A 19,949-nucleotide genomic window follows, 5' to 3' on the forward strand; every position below is an offset into this window, starting at 1 on the left:
TGGGACTTCATGGCTTGTTTGAGACATAGCATGGTCTGTACCCAGAAAATAATGATTGAAAAACGTGAAAAAGAAATGCATAAAACTGAAAATAACTGCAATGAGCATTTTTATTATCATCTAAGCATGTTGTAAGATTGTATTTTCTCTGTGTGTGTTCCTTTGAATTCTCACATGTACCTGGAGTTCAGAGATCAAGTTTAAGTCATTCTTCAGGTGGTATCCACTCTGATTTTTGAGACAACTCCTCTCACTGGTGTGGTATTCCCTCAGCCATCTAGGTTGCTGGCCTGTGAGCCTGAGAGATCTGTCAGTCACCATCTCCCCAAGACTGGGATTACAATGTTGCATTACCTGGCTTGTCATGTGGATTCTGCAATAAAATTCATCTTCTTACACTTTACTGAACACTCTCCTCAGCCCCACAAAACAAGATGCAATGAAATAGAATGAGTGGCATGCTTCAATGTATCCTGCAGCAGATCCAATGTGTCAACCTTGGAGACAAGGTTTAGTATAATTTTATATTGAGAGATAGCTCCCATACTCCTTTCCATACATTTTCTCCAATTTCAGTAAGAATTATATTGGCATATATTGTTCACTATGCAAAACATGGATAAAATGAAATTGTCAAAAGCCATAGTCTTAGTTTAAAGCTAAACTTTTGAGATGAAGTGTGTCCCATGCAGTCTTCCTCTGGAACACCCACTTCTGACAGGACAGATCACTTCTGGTGCATTTTGCAGCAGGACTCTGTAATACAAGTGACCAGGCACAGCTGTTTTCAGATCATCACAGGGAGTATGGGCTCCATGAAGCAGGGCAGGTCTACCGTGCTCTTCTCCTGCTCCATTGTCTCAGTTCTCTTTGCTCCTTTATCTTCGTTAGTGGAACATCTGCAGTTAGATGTCTTGACTGACAGTTCATACATCATTGGCAAGTGATACATGTCACCATAGCCACTTGGTACAAGGTTTATAAGTTAAAGGTATCTTCGCTATAAACTATTTTAATTGAAGCTGAGCATGCATTGTGGAATATTAGTTTAAGAGGTGTTACATTCATTTATGCTGGGGAATATTTGTTTAATGATGCAAAGATGTGTTGCATTCTTTTATGTTGAATTTGTTTAACTCTGTAGAGCTGTGTTACTTTGCCTGCCTAAACCACCTGATTGGTCTAATAAAGAGTTTTATGGCCAATAGCTAGGCAGGAGAGAAATAGGTGGGGATGGTAGGCAGCAAGAATAAATAGGAAGAGAAATCTAGTGATTAAAAGGAGGAGAAAGAAAATGAGAAGAGGAAGTCACCAGGGGCCAGCCATCCAATCACATAGTCAGCCACAGAGTAAGAAGAAAAGAAAGATATATAGAATAAATAAAGGTAAAAAGGTTAAAAAAAGCCCAGAGGCAAAACATAGTTAAAGAGAACAGGATAATTTAAGTTGGAAAAGCTGGCTAGAAACAAGCCAAGCTAAGACCAGGCATTAATAAGTAAGAACAAGTCTCTGGGTATTTATTTGGCAAGCAGTCAAAGAGAAAAAAATGAACAATTACAGGCATGCATTATTTAGCAGATTTGATCAAGGCACCTTGATAACATTTCTGGTCTTTATTTAATGGTATTTTTCTCTCTGAGAAAGAAAAGCTTCTAAGAGTCTACACTCTCCTTAAATGGATCGAGTAAGTGACCTCCAAAAATACCAAAAGAGCTGCTCTGTTCTGTACTCCCTAAAACTGTTTTTAGCAGTGACATTATGTTTTGGCACATTTGTGTACATGTTTATCTTAAATACACATATTTAAATAAAGAGAAATGAGGATAGTCCTTCATTGAATAAGCAGAGCATTCCTACCAATGATCTGTTTTGGTGATTTACAGATCATGCTTCCAAATAAAACAGACAAGCAATCACCAAATGAAATTTCCTTCTTTTACTTATGCCAGAGAAGTAGAGTGTAGAGGAAAATTATAAAAACTAGGAAGTCAGAACTGGCCTTAACCTCATCTTTGCTGAGTTTTAGACACAATGCTGACACATCAGACATTGGGTTTATCATTACAAATTCTATGTCATGAACATGAGACTTGACTGTCCTTGTTGACTGTGGGTGTTCTCTGGCTCACAAATATAATATGCCCGGTCCCCCAAGTGAGTCACCTCTAAGACGTGTATACATGTCTCTTTCAATCTCTATGTTTATATTTATCCTATTGGTTTAATTACTCTGGAATGTTCTGACTTATATACAATGCCTACATTTGTTATCTCCATAATGACTTTGTATTGTTTTTTTTTTCAGTAATTCACAGATATCAGAGAAGTTTTTCAAGTCAGTTGTGATGGCTCAAACCAGAAATTTAGAAATAGGAGTGGGTATTAGTATGAGTTCAAGGCCAGCCTGGGTCATTTAGAGAGACTCTGTCTCAATAAAACAACTAATCAATCCATCAAAATTGGCTTCATACCAGGAATGTAAGGACGAATCAACTTATACTAATAAGTAAACAAATATAAAACAATGCATTAAAAGAGTCTTGGACAGAAAGTGCACAGCCATTTCAAGAGGTGAGAAGTTTTTGATAAATTTCAACATCCCTGCATAATAAAATCCCTAAAGAAACTAGAAACAGAAAGATTATATTTCAATATCACATATATAATACATATATACATATATATAAAACAGAAATATTATATTTCAATATCACATATATATATATGTATGTATGTATCAGCATCACAGTGAAAGAGAAAAATGGAACACATTGCCTCCCAAACTAATGACAGCACCAGTCCAGCTTAATGCATTATTCATGTTCATTATTGTGCTTAAAAATATTATCTTGATCAAGAAGGGATAGAAAAGAGATACAAGCAGGAAACACAAAAAGTAAGATTAGTCTTTTTTTCAGATTATATATGTTCCTATTCTTAAAAAGTCCTGAAGTCTTTACCTAAAACTTTTAAACACAATGACCATCCATCCCCAACAAAGTAGCATATAACAAAACCAGCACACAGAAGTCAATACGGCAATACAAGTACATGAAAAAGAAATTCAGGAAAACAACACCATTAAAAATAGACCACAGAAAAAATACACAAGTCATTGAATAAAGAAAAAAATAAATTCCAGGCATAAACTTAACTAGTAATATTAAAGATTTATACAATGGAAAGCATAATGCACCAAAGAAAGAAATTAGAAGACACTAGAAGATAGAAAAAAAACCCTCCCATCTCATGGATGGAGTAGAACCAATATTTTAAAATTAATGTATTATTGAAAGTGTTTTATATACTAAATGGGATCACAAACAAAACTGCAATTACTCCTCTCACAGGAATATTTGAAAGCATCTTAATATCCACATGGAAACACAAACATCCCCCAATAGTCAGAGCAATCCTGGAGGCATTGCAAGGCCTGATTTAACTTATTCTTCAGGGTGATAGTGATCAAAATGGCACAGAGATAATGGAATGGAATAGAGGACCCAGAAATGAGCCCACAGAGATACAGCCATAAGTTTCCACAAAGTCATCAGATTCCCTAGGGAGGAGCGATAGTCTCTTTAACAAGTGGCACAGGGAAAACTACACACTCACAAGTAGAAAACAGAAACTAAGTTCTGTTCACTGTGTTAAAAAATAAGTTCAAAATGGTTCAAATATCTTAATAAAATTTTAACATTACTAGAGGAAATCACAGGGCTAACATGTTAAGGTCCAGGGATATACAGTGGCTTTCTGGATAGGACTGTAATGGCTCCAAAAATACTTAACAAGGATCACATTTTGGATTGTGTAAAATTAAAAAAGTCCTGAAACAAACAAAAAAAGAAACAACAACAAAACAAACATACCACAACAATTCACAATGAAGGGGAAATCTGCAGAATCAGAGATTTGCCAATTCTTCTAAGTGGCACACCCAGCATACAGAGAGGAAACCACAATTTAGAAATCAGAAAGAACAAACAACGCAACCAAGAAGCATGCAGTTTTTAAGATGAACAACAAATAGCCAGCAGGTTTCTGAAGCATATTCAGCATCTTTTGTTATTAGGCGTATGCACATTTGGGTTCCAATCAGCGAAGATGTGGAAAAGGAATGCTGCATGACTGTGTCATCATGGACCAAGAGCTAAAATTAACTAAAAGACAAAAACAAAAAGTAGATAAATCCAAAACAATATCTTCTAGGAACTATACTAAGATTCCATCTCATCTCACTCAACATGGCTGCCATAATACAAAAAAAAATCAGCAGATGTCAGGAAGGTGTGGGAACATAGGAAGAGTCTTCATATAATGCTGGTAAGAACATTAATGAGTTCTAAAGAATTGAATATGGAGGTATTCCCAGCAAAAGACTTTCACATCGCCTTCCATCAAGGGAAGAACACTCTCATGTTTAGCTTTTGGCAAAACTAATTTCGAAGTAGATACTGCTCTCTGGGCCTTTTCAGCTAAACATGCTTCAGCAGTCTCTCAGAAGATAAGAAAGAATCCTTATCATATGATCTCTTTGTTATCTCAGACCCATTTTCTTATCGAATTTTATAATTAAGCTGCATCTGTATGTGGAACCAACTGTGTACCATCAATTTAAAGCATCAGAACTCTACATGAAATAAGGACAAGTATAAAAGACTCAACATGGTGGTTCACACTTGTAATCCCAAGAGGCTGAGACAGAGGGATTCAATCTCTGCTAGGTAAGACCAGCCTGGGCTATGGAGTAAGATCATGTGTCAAAAAAGAAATAGAAAAGATAAATAAAAGTACTTAAATTAATCAAGATACTGACTAAGCTGTAGTAGCAGCCATTGGCTTAGGTGTCCCTGATAACTTGAAATGTAGGTATCATATTTTGCATAGAGGTATGTGTTCATTGTAAAATGTATACTAGATTTTGATATTAACATGAAGAAGAATATAAAACATCCCATCAGTCATTAATATTGACTGTGCATCCCAGTGATAAAATCTTGGATGTTTTAGGCTACTACAATCTATCATTCAAATAAATTTCATCTGTTTCTTTGGTGAAATAACTCTTTTCCATGTTGGGTCTCACCCATGTGTAAAGGCAGTGCATGGACAGTGGACAGGCCACTCCACACACTGAGGCAACTACCAGCAGCCCGAGCAATATTGTTGTGAATCACTGAATGTTCCCTTGAGCCCATTGCCAAATGCTGAGTCTTGTGATCTCTGTGTCTTTAATACAAGTTGATACCAGTTGCTATCAGTTCCCTTGATAAGCCACATGCCTGGGACATGGTAAATATCTCTTTATAAATTTGGAGACTATTAATAGAAAGTTCATTGGTCTATGCATTATCTATCACCTATCACCTGCCTATCAGCTATCTATCTATCTATCTATCTATCTATCTATCTATCTATCTTCTATTTATCTATACACTTACTTATCATCTATCAAGTATTTATAAGTATATATAACTGTATTTCCAATAGTATCTTAAAAGATATATTCATTTTTATTTATGTGTGTGTAGGAGAGCCTGCACAAGTATATGTACACCACATATGTACATTATACAAAAGAGTCAGATCCCCTGGAACTGAAGTTAGAGGCAGTTGGAGCCACCTTGTAGGTGCTAGAATTCAAACCCAAGTCTTCTACAAGAGTGACCCATGCTCTTCACCATAAGCTGTCTCTCAATCCTACCCCTCAATAGCATTTTTGTGGATAACTAAGTTCCTTTGTTCTGGCATCTCATGTGCTTCAGCTCTCATAGGAAGAACATGGATGATACAGCACACCATTGAACATATTCCAAGAATACACTTGAGAAAATGAAACAATGATTTAAAATTCAGGGAATATGGTGCAAAACCTAAAGGTAAAATGTGAAATGGTAAAACTTCTGGAAGGAAACAAAGTAAACATCTCAAGACATTGGTATTGGCTAAGATACTGTGGTAAGATCCCCAAATCACAGGCAACACCTACAGGAATTGACAGGTAGGCTATCATACTGTGAAACTTCTGCACAGTAAAGGAAACAATAACAATAATGTGAGATGTTCTGAAGAACGAGGGATGATTCCATGTCAGCATCCATGTGAGAGAAGAAGAACAATCAGAATCCATACATCACTCAAATCACAGAGAACAGTCACAACTATAACGACAAAATGACAAAGTGGAAGCTGAGCTGGTGATTGCAATGGACATTTCCCATAAGATACTACACCACTAGCCAGCAATTCAAGAAATACCAATATTAACTCCAAGGGGGTATAATTTTATCTCACTTAGAATAACTGCTATCTAAAGACTGTGTAAATAAATAAATGCAAATAAACTTGCAAATAACTAATGGTGAGAATGCAGAGAAAGGGGAATTCTTATACATGATGGATGATGGGTGATTGTCCAGGAAGTAAATTAACAAATTTACTATAGAAAGGATTAAGTCTCCTCAAAAAAGCAGCAATGGCATCCTGCAATCCAATAAAGGGAAATTTAATAATTTCATGAGAGAGATTATTGGGTGACCAGTTTTTCTGTAGTACAATTTACAACAGCTGAGATGTGGAATCATACATAGTGACCATCAGGTCCTCTGGTGTACATGCATTGCCTAGGTTATAACCCATGTGGGAAGAGTCCATGATGAGAGATCAGCAGCCTAGTTCTTACAAACATGAGATCCATATGATTCATTTCCTATGAAAGATTTTTTGAGTAATGCCTTTACCTACTTTCTTTCTTCTTGTTGTTAACCCTGGCCTCATCTGGACAGCCAGGACTGTCTTAAATGCTTCATATTTCCCAATGTATTTTGCTTTGAACTTGAAGCTCTTTTTGTCTTTCAGGGTCCTTGAGATCAAAGAATGCTGGATATAACAACACCTAACATTATGATCTAATAATTTATGAAGTGGGGAACCCAAGGCAAGTTAAGAAAGCATTTGGTTCATAGGCCACTGTGCCCTTCATGGACTGCCTCTGGAGCCTCATGAAGCCTTTACTTCTCTCCTCTAAAGATCCACCATTTTATGCAGAGTGAAATGGTCTACCTGTCAGGGGTGATGAATCATGGTGGTGATGATGGACAGTCATCAAAGTTGAACTATGGAAGAGAGGAGATGGGTTAAAACTTGAGGAAGGAGATGTGGTTGGAAGATAGCTCCATAGGGAGAACCCTGAGCTCATGTTCTGAAGAGCTGCTCCTTCCAAGCTGCTGTGATTCCCCACTTCATCATGTGTTGACCCCACTAAAGTATGACTACAGATGTTACTCTGAAGAGAATCTTATGACTGTATATGGTTCACACACTTAGGTGTTACTGTGTCAGTTCAACACTTGTGGCGGAAAGGGAAAGAACAATTTGATAATGCTAGCCAGAAGTCCTGTGAGCCAATACTGTGGTGTTACTGGTAGTGAGACTGCTGGGAAGAAGCCTCCAACACTTTCTGGAACTAAACAACCAGTGCTTTTGGGAATCAGAAAAGACACTCATTTCATTTTTAAAGCTCAGCTCACCCACACTGCAGAGATTTTTTTTTTAATGTGGCTCCTGGAGATGCCACCTCCACACATTTATCAACATTAGACCATTGACTTTTTCTTTATTATTGAGTTATCTCAGTCAATAAGAAGTGGCATGTCTTTCAAATTATTTTATTTTATGAACTTTGAATTGTTACCAGGCCATGAATTAGAAAAGGAAAAAATGAATATAAATGTATTCTCTGACATAGAAGAATGTGTTTATTAAGTTAGGCCTTAATAAAACTTGATTAAAGAACAAGAAAGATCATTGAAAGTTTATTACACCAACTTTGACTTTATAAAATATATAATTGCAGAATTGGTAAAGTTCTTTAGCTTAAGAAAAGATCCAACTAAAGATAATATGAGGGGGAAAAGATGTCTAAAAAAAATTCCAGGGGGTTAGTTAAGTTTTCATGCATAAAGAAAGCAAGAATGTTGCAACTCCTGCTTCTCAAGGCTGAGATTGTGTCCTGGAAGTTACAGACCATTGTAGGAGTAGCCTTTAGACATTAACTGACTAAACAAAATAATAAAATAGGCACTTCAACTTTGTCTTTTTAGTCATTGAAATAAGACGATACAGTGTGTGTGAGAAGGGAGGTAGAAGAAACAGTTTGGAGGAAACAATGAAGCTTGAGGTCTACAAGGTACAGGGAATGACTGCATGAGCCACTTAGTAACTTCCAGGTCACCCAAATAAGCAGCCCATGACCGGCAACTACAGTAGGAAGGAGGGAGAAGAAAGAAGGGGACTCTGGGACACCCCAATGGCACTGTCTTTCAAACAAATTGATCACTGTCCTTCAAATGGGTCAATCATTCCAAAGAACTGTGGGAAAGCAGGGGAGAAGGAATCCAAGCTCTGGACGATGAGGACACTTCCATTGTGACAACAGAAAGATGGAGATAATGACTGGCAGCAAGAATACAACACAGGATATGATTATCTCTAGGAACACTCAGAGAAAATGAGCATTTGGAGAAGATTGATAGCTATGTGGGAGAGAAAACAGTCATAACAGAATTTTTCCAGGAATAAGAAAAAAACATTAAATGTGCTGAACCTTAGCTCTGGTTTCTGAACTTATACCTGGGCCTGGACCCCTTCCTACCTAGCCCCTCAGATTCCACACCTGTGACATGGTGTCAATGAGAAAGCAGTCCTGGGCCATAGTATCTGACCATTCCAAACTAGCTACACAGCTAGGGATCTGTTGTCATAAAATCATTAGCATCACAAAGAGCTCATGAAACATCAATATTTGAGAGAAGATTCAGGCAATAAGATGCATTAAAATATAAGTGTATTGATGCAGTGATTGGCAGATCAGCATGGATGAAAAATCAGATTCTTAATTAAACTTTTGTTTTGTTATTACTTATTCATTTTTGAGACAATAGTCTCCTATAGCTCAAGCTGATGTCAAACTCACTGTGTAGCAGATGACAACAATGAACCCATGATAGTTCTGTCTCTGTTTTCCAAGGCTGGGATCACTGGAGTGAGCCACCACACCCAGCAAACCACCCAGCAAACTTCTCTTGTACTATCTGAGACATGAATGTCAACAGTTACACTGGTAGGTGTGTGTGAGACTTGAATCATATGGATTGCTTAGCTGCTTTTCCAACATCTCATTAAAAATGCAATAACTATTTGCCTATTCTTTTATTTCTAAACCAGTAAGATGAATCTTTCTTAAGAACTCAGAACCCATGATGTGATATATGCTTCCTCAAAGACAACAGTAGTAAAATAATCCCACCACAGAGGCTGAACATTCCAGGGACTGGGAAAAGGCATCAACCCTGAATGGACTCCTAGGGACATAGTTCATTCCACCATGGTTACCTCATTGCAAATGCTAAAGTGTTAGGAAAGTCTTTAGGAGATGAGATTGAGTTGTCTAATTATCTTTAGTTTTTTAACGTGGAAGGGTTAAACAAGGAAACATGAAATTTAATTTTCCAAAAGGCAGGCAGAGTGGCTCACACTTGAAATTATAGCTCCCAGGAAGCTGAGGCGGCAGGAGGAACACTATGAATGTGAGACTACAGAGGGAAAATTATTAAGATAGATGAATAATGAGAATATAAATTTATAAACTGTCAGGACACTGTGACAAAGGTGACCCTATGAACAGAGATGCATAAAGCCTGTGAAGGAGAGAAGAAGCATCACAGGTATCTGAAGTCTAAGAGCAGCTCTACTGTGCTGGTATAGCTAAGGTCTTAACATGGGTTCTTCCATGCTGTGTCTTACTTCCTTTGAGACCAGGGTTGATGCAGGGGCGCCCTGCTCAATGCTGCCCTCTTTAAGTAGGTAGAAAGTTAACAATGCGAACTACAAAGTCACTCACTAGGCTCAGCCTTCACTTCTCAGGTGCACAGAAGGCAAACACCTACCTCTGCAGAAAGGAGCTGGGAAGTCCCAGGAGGCACCATTCCCGGGGCTGACAATGCAAGTCACAACAGCGTGACCTTCCAAGACGTAGCCAGAGAGACAGCTGTATCTGATCTTGTCGCCTATGTTGAACCTCGTTCCATGGAGGACTCCTTTCAATATCTCCCCAGGATTTCCACATGTGTGACTAGGTAAAACTGTTGGAAGGAAAAAAAGAAATTAGAGAAAATGTTCTATGAAGATGCATTTATATCAGAAAATAGGCAATACATTTGAACTATTAAAATCAGCAAATCTCTGCAATAGAAAAATAATTCATCGTGCTTATGAACTGAAAAGAGAATGTGTTTCGGGTTTAGAATATCTGCCCTGGCACATTCTTATAATGACTTTTAAAAAGTGTAAATAAATTCATTTGGTTAAAGGACTAAACTATAGTTCTATTCACATACTATCTTACAGAGAAGATCTAGATTATTTTGATAATAATGACATTTCACACAATCTAAGAGCCAACAAGCTGAGGAAATAATGTCAGAGCTGGCGCATGGATGCATGCCCTTGTGGATTTTACCCAGACCTCATTATTACTAACATGCCTTATAGAGAACATTAGTTGATATCCAATCTATGTTTATCTTTACACCTTAGCAGTAGTACAATGTCTGATGTACATCACTAATATCTAATCCATGTGCACTCCCAGACTTCAGCATCAGCACCATAACTGATATACCACTAAACAGCATTGAGTGCATGTTTGTCCTCAGACCTCAGAATCAGCACCACACCTGATACACACCACTAAACAGTATCCAATATATGTTTACCTTTAGACCTCAGCATCAGCACCACACCTGACACACATCATTAACCAGTATCTGATGCGTGTGTATCCTGAGCATCAGCACCACAAAACTGACACACATTATTAACCAGTTTCTGATGTCTGTTTATCCTGAGCATCAGCACCACACCTGACACACATCATTAACCAGTATTGGAAGCACGTTTATCTTCAGTCCTCAGGATCAGCACCTTACCTATTACATACCACTAAACAGTACCCAATGCATATTTGTTTTCAGACCTCAGCAGCAGTACCACTCCTGATGGACATCACTAAGCAGTATCCAATCTACGTCTCATAGATAAGATTTGTACTAAAGAATAAATAAAAGAATTTCACTTGAGCCATCAATTTGAGAAATGGTACTGCTCAGCCCTAGGGTCTGTTCAATAGGCATTCACAGGTGCCTTTTCTCCATTTGTGTTGTTAAGTCAAGAGCTATAATGATTTGATTTGCAGCTCAAAGTTGGGCTCTTGATTCTGCTTGTTCTGGAGCTTTCTTTTCACCTTCAAAGATTCTCACCCAATCTACCCGCATGGGGGACTCTCAGGGTGATGAGATCCCTGGCCAAAGAATATAATTCGGAATGGAACTGATCCAGGACCCAGTTGAAAGGATGAGAGACAAACATCTCTGTATTTCTGCTCTACACTCAGCATCCTACTAGCAATTCAATGGTTTCTATGAAATAGTCAAATATTAGTAGAAATGTACTATTTTATAAAATATTTTCAAATAAAAACCAATTCCAAAGGAATAAGTTATTTGCTGTCTATTCATGTCATGTGTGTGTGTGTGTTTATGAAGGGTGGTTCTTAGAGATTTTTGTAGGTACGTCTATTTATTATTAAATAATACATTAATTAGGCCATCCAGGAATATTTAGAAAATGAAAGTGAGCTCATAGGTGGTTAATATTCTCTTCTTGGCAGTGAAGCTGCTGCTCACAAATACTGTAGTGTACTTTTAATTAAACAATTTGTAAAAAAGTCTGTAAAATGTTTAGCAGCTTAGATAAAATAGTTCAGTAAGTTGTTGTCCATTTTGCTGTCCTTCACAGAAAGAATATTATAAATTGATTCCCCTTTGCATTTTTAGGGACAAGAAATATTAGAAGAAAAGGTATAGGCCAGCAATTGCAGAACTATAAATCAAAGCCATAGTATGACGTTACCTTATTAAAGTCAAGGGGCTTCTCTGGGGAGACAAAAATAACCACTATTGGGAGGAGGCATAGGAATGAACACTCTTTTTTATGTTTGTTTGTTTGTTTGGTTGATTGTTTAGACAGGGCTTCTTTGTGTAACCCTGGATGTCTTGGAACTCACTCTGTAGATCATGCTGGCCTCTAATTCAGAGATCCTCCTGCCTCTGCCTCCCAAGTGCTGGGATTAAAAGGTGTGCACCACCACACCTGGCAAAATGAACACTTCATCCACTGTGTGTATGGATGTGAATGAATACAGCTGTTGTAGTAAAAACCATGACTTTCCTCAAAACACCAAATGTAGAGTCCCTAGGGAATCCAGCAGTGGCATCACTGGACATGGAGGACAAGGAAAGAAGGAGAAGGAGTCAGTGTGTCAAGAATCACCCTCACATGCCCTCTACTGCAACACTGTTCACAGCATCCAAGACACAGAAGCAGCCCAGATGTGCACTAACCAACAAGTAGATAAAAAGCAAAAGAGCGAGGAATGGGCTGGTGCAAAGGATTATCAGGTAAAAGTACTTGTCTCATAAGCCCAGAGCCAAGTCAATCCTCTGGGACACAAATGGAGGTGGAAGTAGAGAACAGACTCCATGAAGGTATCCTCTGACCTCCATATGTGTGCTTGACATGAGCATGCATACACATGATGGTGATGATGATGATTGATGATGATGATGATGATGATGATGATGATGATGATGATGATGATTTTAAGTATAAAAGAAAATGTGGTACATATACTCTTTGGCCATTAAGTATATGACATCTTAATGCCATTTTGTCCTTTGTTCCCACTCAATGCTACTGAGCCTGGAGGACTCAGATCATAGGAAACAAGCTAGGCACAGAGACAAGAGTCAAGCATGCTTTCTGAAGCCTTCTTCGTAGACAACTCATGGTTTGCTGCTAAGATAATGGCTGTTTAATTAGCTCCTAATAGTACTTCTTGCTAGAACTTACATGCTTATTTACTCATAGACTATGTCCAGATACATTGTTTTCCCAAACACCAGTGTCATCCATGCAAGTATAGTAACGTTTCAGACCTACTCAGAAGAATTACACCAGATATTGCTGTCCTAAGCAGTACAATCAACAAATCTACTCTGGAGATGAGCACAGTCTGCCACTTGCATAGGTTCTACTGCTGAAGACAATGTTTTAGTTGGGTGTGGTGGTACACTCCCTTAATCCCAGCTGGGGGCGGGGGAGGCAAGGGGATCGCTGTGAGTTCAAGGTCAACCTGGTCTACGATGTGAGTTCCAAGACAGTCAGGGCTGGTACACAGAGAAACCCTGTCTCAAAAAAAAATTTATTTTTCTAATTGTCATTGATACAGGTACTATTATTGTCTATTATAGAGAAAAATTGATGTAGCACAATTCTTCACTGAATGATGGAGAGAGAAGATTCTGGGAATGTACACACACTTCACAAGCCTTAGAAGTCATATATATAATATATATATATATATATGTACACATATAATACACATATAAGTATGTATATAATATACACATGTGGGTGGCGTTGAGGGGTCGGGGTCAAGGATATAGGGGCAGTGTGTGTGTGTAACCATTGCTGTCTATGGAACTGGGGAGTTCTGAAGGTGAGCTGGACACCATTGGTGCATATGGAGTCTGGTTGTTATGCAGGAAGTTGGGCGAGCACTACTTTACCCACTCTGGAGACCCTTCTATATCATCCTCTTTGTTCCTGTTGATGGGGGTTGTCTTCACCTTAACACCACTTGATTATAGTAGAATTCAAAAATCACATATCAAGCACCATGTACTTCATTTTGAAGGACAGGGAATATGGGACATGAAGGTGGCCTTAGGTCTGTTTTGTAATTCTTACTAGCTGTTAATTCAGTGAGAAGGACTCGTCAGTGTTTGTTTCACAGACCAGGTGTGAAGATTGGAGCAGATATTTCAGACTCCAAATATCTGTTCCTTCTGACCCTATTGTGAGTGTGATTGCAAAGAGCTGAGAGGGGTTCTGCTAGGTGTATATTGATTGACATGGGGGAAAGACTTTTGGTTTCTATATATGACACGTCTCGAACAAAGACAGGCCCTCAATAGGCTCTTGCTTTGTCTACAGTAGCTCAGGTAAATGACAAATCCAACAAATAGCATAAGGCAGAGTACATCTTCTCAGACTGTAATAAGTAAGGACTATATACCTCACTGGCTTTATAAAAACACACAAAACATGTTTTAAATACAAATTGGGGAGCTGGAAAGACGGCTGAATGGTTAAGAGCACCTGCTGCTCTTGCAGAGGACCTGAGCTGGATCTTAGCACTCACAAGTATCTGCAACTACAGTTTCTGTGAATTTGAGACTCTGTTATAGGCTCCATCAACACCAGATAGGCATGTGGTACAGTCAGACACGCAGACAAAACATTTATACACATAATGTAAAAATAAAAATCAATTGGATAGAATATCATATTTGAAATACTGAATCCATTAGCAATGTATAACTTTAAATCAATTCATTCTGATGTTACACACACACACACACACACACACACACACACACACACACACACACACACACACGAACACACCCATAGGCATCAAAGAATTAAAATGAATTTAAAATATTTCCAGTAAAAAGAACTAGAATGATTGAAATCAAGCTCTTTGATAAGTAGCAGAAATTTATACATTTTCGACTTAGTGGTTGAGAATACTTACTTTCAACTAACTTTATTTTATTTTTGAGTACTTAATTTTAAGCATTTATTTATTTATTATTAACTTATTGTCTGTGCCCATTTGTCTGTATGTGTGTCATGTGTGTGCAGTGTCAGTGGAGCCAGAAGAAGGAATTGTATCTCCTGGAACTAGAGTTACAGGTGGTTGTGAACTACAGTGTGGGTGCTGAGACCTGAACCCAGGTCCTCTGGAAGATCAGCCAATGCTCTTAACACTGAGCCGTCTCTCCAGCTTCAGGATTCTTTTAAATTTCTCAAATTTTAGTAGAAGTTACATCAACAATCAAAAAGATACATTTGAAGATGCAAGAGAAAATATATTATAGGCTACAAACAATGAAAATGCAAAACCATTCATATTATTAAGCCATTGCCAATCTCATAAAAGTTGTGGAATTGTGAAAATGGATTAATGATCACTAGTCTGTGAAAATATTCAAGACTCAGAAGAATAAAAGCTGCCAATACAGAGAAATCTAAGGTTGGAAGAAAACAAAATTAAAGTCAATTATATTCAACCCAAATATTATTTCCACCAGTTTGCTTAAACTATTCTTTTGAACGCTTTCCCTGAAACTGGTAAAAGTTTTCTCACATCTCCTGCAGGAACAAGTGCACAGTAAGCCTTTAGCAAACTCTCACTGAATTGACTTAACTCTCCATTTAATCCTCTTCAATCCTTGCTTGAATAAAGCGACCCCTGGCCCATAGGGAAACCAAGAAAGGAGTTCTTCTAGTATGAGTATTCTGCACAGAGCTGGCATTCAGTCATGTGGAAGGATTTCCTTAAACTTTAAGGCTTAAGGCAGAATAAACTGTGGGCAAAGTCTTTGCTCCCAGGGCAAGGTTCCATCAGACAGCAGGGTAGTTACCACCCAGGGCTGAGAACATGGACTGTCACTCTAATTATGCTACAGAATTTCTCTTGGCAAGTCTTCTGATTTGGCAAGTACTTATGGTCACAATTCAGTGACTTAATTGGCTATCACATCAAACCTTTAACCCAACTGCTTAAGTGATTAAATGGATGTCATATTAAATTTCTGCCCAAAAGAAAAGTGAAGGTATGATCATATACAAAAGCCTACCATTAATATTCATTAATGAATGGGACACAGGGCTAGCAAGTAGAGTTTGAAATTCTCCAAGGAATGATGGCAATTTCAGCAGACACTGTACAATGAACGAGGCCTTATTAGACCATTAGATGTGCTTATCCTGAAACTGGGTCCCTCTGGATTCGTGCAGAGATTTGCCTTCCTGATAGTCTCCTCCTTGCTTAAGCCAAATAAATAAATAAGTAAAAAAATCTTCAAATTCCCACATAATATAGGGTACAGCAGATATTGAGTGTTTGCCTGTGAGCAGTTTATAAGGGAAAGTTCTTCACCCATTTCCTTTGACTCTTCGGAAAAGATAAATGGAATCTGATTGTGTAGTCTTTAGGAGTGACCAAAACAAGATTTTCAGATCTTAAGGCCTGGAATCTGTTCATTTATGACTAGAAAAGGGGAGATGCTGACAAGGTGGAATTATGATAAAAATATTGAGGTTCCTGAAGTGTATCCTCCATTTTTTTCACCCCAGAATCTTTCATCAGCCAAGGGAGGCTGGGGAAGAAGAACCATGTAAGCAGCAGCTCCATGGAGAATTATGAGAACTAAATGGAAAACACAATTATGAGCATGTCCAAGCAGAAGGGTGAAGTTTGCTCAAATCAGAATGAAAAGATAAACTCTGAGTTGGGTGAGTAGCTGAGGCCAGTGTTTATGGTCAAGCAATCAGCACAGGGTGCTGGAGGTATCAGAGCTCTCAGTCACTTGTGTTTCTGCTCCAGAGACCCACTGGGTGATGTGGACAATGGTCTAGGTCTGATACAAAGGAAAGCCTACCACAAATTTGTATGATTCAGTCAGCTGCTAGCAGATACTCTGGTTGGTACTTCGCTCTGTATATTCCAATAACTCCCAGTTCTTAACTGTTAAGCATTATTCAGGTGGCAAGAAAATGAGATACATAAATTCATATTTCCAAAAGGATAAAATTGGGAAAAATAAAAGGAAGTCAGAACAGGCTGGCTCTTAAAATTGAGTATAGTTATTAAAATGACTGAGAATATATAAAAAGATCTGTGTACTTTTCAGTATCAATGCTTATGTATTTCTTTGCCTAATAATAACTAATAATACTTGTAACACACTATTGCTATATACTGTTTTATGAGATACATATTCATGAATATATATGTATATGGAGTATTATTATAATGAGCAGTTTACTGAGAAAATGCTGGTGCAGAGAGGTTCTCTAAAGTTCATTGCCACACAGAAGAATGCAGTTCAGGTAGATGCAGAGAACATTTGCCAGCACTAACCTGGAATGTCTTTCTTGTAGATGATTGCAAGCTATTGGGTCTACAGTGTCCTCCACAGTTTCTTTTGACAACAAGATTATACAGATTCAGGATAACTGCCACAGTTTCTCATGTAGAAATGAGGTCAAAATTATTGCATGGTACTTTATAATTTTGTTACCAGCTTTCCAGGTAAATTTGCTTAATGGAGCATAAGGTTAAAACAAAGTGAACACAACAGAGAGATTGAGCAATGGTAACCCTGAATGCAGCAGACAGACCAGGAATAAACTGATCCGAAATCTGCATTTCAAGATAGTTTTCAGTAGTGGTTGGAAACTTTCTTTATCTGAAGATAAAGAACGAACACACACACACACACACACACACACACACACACACACTTCAAACTTTCTTCAAAGAGGCATTGCTCTAGTTTGTACTAAAAGTGTCCCCAAGCGGCCATGCATTAAAGTTTGGTCATACTCTATGGCGCTATTTGAGGTGGTGGAACCTTTTGGGGGATCCCAGGGAGAGGAAAGTGGGTTATTGGGTTAAGCCTTGATTCAGGAGCTCTTGAGCAGCAGACCTCTGCTTTCCCTCAGCTTCTAGAGAATGAACAGTTTCCCCACATCAGCCAATCACACCATGAAATTCTTCCTCCTTGCTGGCTCAAAGCAACAGGCTCAGGTAACTACAGACAGACACCTCTAAAATCACCAGTCAAAACGACCCTTTCCTCTTCATAGGTTATACCTGTCATGTGTCATGTAACAGTGGCACAGAGCTGGCTTACAGACTGAAAGCACATTTGCTGGTATAATGATGGGAAAATGTTACCCCAGACTCTGTTTTCACCAGCTGGTTCCCACATGAACCTTCATCTACCCCAATTGAAGGTACAGACTGTCTGGGTGTCGTGAAACTGAAGCTAAGTTTTGTTTTGCTGTCCCTATCACAAATTCAATAAAAATTAATCTAGATGAAAGTTATTGCAAAAGCCCCAGTAAAGAGACACACAGAATTAAACACCAAGGAATACCTATATCATTAATGTCCTGTCCCCCTCCAGCCTTAGAAATAGTATCTGTAAAGTACAAGTGCTCACTGTTTCAAACATGCAGTCTCATTCAAAAACAGATTAAGAAAATATGAGGGACACAAAATATCTAGCAGTCATCCAAATAAATTTCCAACAGTTCCAACTAAAAACTACAAACACATAAAGAAGAAAATACATAATGACAAAAGAAGAAAAAGGCAAGGCCACCAAAGCAGATCCCAATTCAGAAAGCTCACACTAGAGCAGAGGATGACATGGTAAAGATGCAGCTGACAGTCTCCAAGTAGTAACAGAACAAAATCACAGGTGATAAAGAGCAAAGGAGATACAATGCCTCCATCAAAGGTACTCCGTGAATCTACAGGAAAAGGTGAAGGAAGAAATTGATGAGAGTAACCAACACAGATCAAAGAGAACACTAGAAGGATTAAACAAACTGTCTCAATAGGTAGTCATAGGAAAGATAAACAGCATAACTATTTCAGTGGAGATGCAGAGACTGGACTGCACAGATGACCTGGAGGCTAAGAGCATTTATCCTGCAAAGGACCTGGATCCATTTCCCAGCACCCTCATCAGGAAGCTCCCACCCCCATGTTATTCCATTTTCCGGAGACCCACTGCCTACTTCTGGCCTCCTAGGGCTTGAATACACTTGGTGCATATAATACACAGCAGCACTAACATTTACGCATAAAATAAATATTTAAAAATACAGAGATTTGGATAAGCACACAGAACTATGCTGCATTTAACATCTATATTCTACATGAAAAGATGCAAATGGATGACAGTGGAGGAGTGGGAGAAACATCTTCATGCATTAAATGAACAGGGGATGCCATGTTACTAACACACAAAAAGATATTAGTACAAAGAACACGATCAGGAATACAGAGGGTCATTTAATCAACATAAAAGTGTGAAAATTTTCAACAATCTACAGCATTTATATGCCTAGCAAGACCCCAGCAGAGCACCTGTAGGACACAAACAGAACCACAAAGAGAAGATATAGAACCAATTTATGTTTATAGATTCCCAAGTGATCTCTTAATAATTGACAGGATCATGCTGGGATGGTCAGGGTGTGGGGTGCTTGCATGGCTTCACGCACCCAATTCAAATCAAACAACACTTAAAACTGAGGCCAAGAGGGTATTAGAATGTAGTTGGGTCACAGGAAAATGACAGAACAATGTATCAAAGCTGTGAGAATTGTTGAAAGTCATGCTTAGTCAGGAATTTTGGAGATATGATGTAAAGATTATAAAATAGATGACAATCAAGTCATTAGAATTGCTCTTCCACAATAAAATAGAAATGGCAAGTAATGAGAGAGGGAGAGAGGGGAAAAAGGAAGGAGAGGGGGAGGGAGAGAGGGAGAGAGAGAGGAATGAGGAGGGAGAAAAGAAGAATAGAGTCGGAAGGGTTGGGTAAGATATTGAAGACAAGGTCAGGCATTGTTCTCCATAAAACTGTTTGCAAAGAGTCAATATTATTTTCATGTACTTCCTGCCAAGAAATTCTCTCTACATTCCAAGTCCTTATTCCTGATCAGCCCAAAGACCCTCACTTTGGGATGGTCACTCTCTGGAGGGAGCAGTCACACTGACTCACAGAACAGTCTCCAGAGCCAGCTCAGTCATGTACAAAGAGCTGTGTCCGTATGAAGAGGCACATGAAATGTTATGGAAGGGGGCAATCTGATGGCCATTCTGAGAAGCTGAAACAGAAGTCAAGGAGCCCCAACAGGAATCTCAGAAGTCCAAGTGTTTACCTAACTCTGTA

At 38.4% G+C, this 19,949-nt stretch overlaps 1 protein-coding gene across 2 annotated transcripts in view; it reads right to left on the reverse strand.

Moving 5' to 3' along the window:
• The window catches only part of Csmd1 (CUB and Sushi multiple domains 1), a 1,596,844-nt gene that overhangs the window by 774,681 nt on the left and 802,214 nt on the right, over positions 1-19,949 (reverse strand). For both annotated transcript variants that reach the window (XM_052751771.1, XM_052751770.1), the window contains exon 4: positions 9,951-10,145. In XM_052751771.1, coding sequence (XP_052607731.1) covers positions 9,951-10,145 — 195 coding nt within the window. The remainder of the gene's footprint in view (positions 1-9,950; positions 10,146-19,949) is intronic.

This window comes from Peromyscus californicus, unplaced genomic scaffold (assembly GCF_007827085.1).
Source record: "Peromyscus californicus insignis strain IS unplaced genomic scaffold, ASM782708v3 Scaffold_23__1_contigs__length_62951481, whole genome shotgun sequence".
Classification (NCBI taxonomy): Eukaryota; Metazoa; Chordata; class Mammalia; order Rodentia; family Cricetidae; genus Peromyscus; species Peromyscus californicus.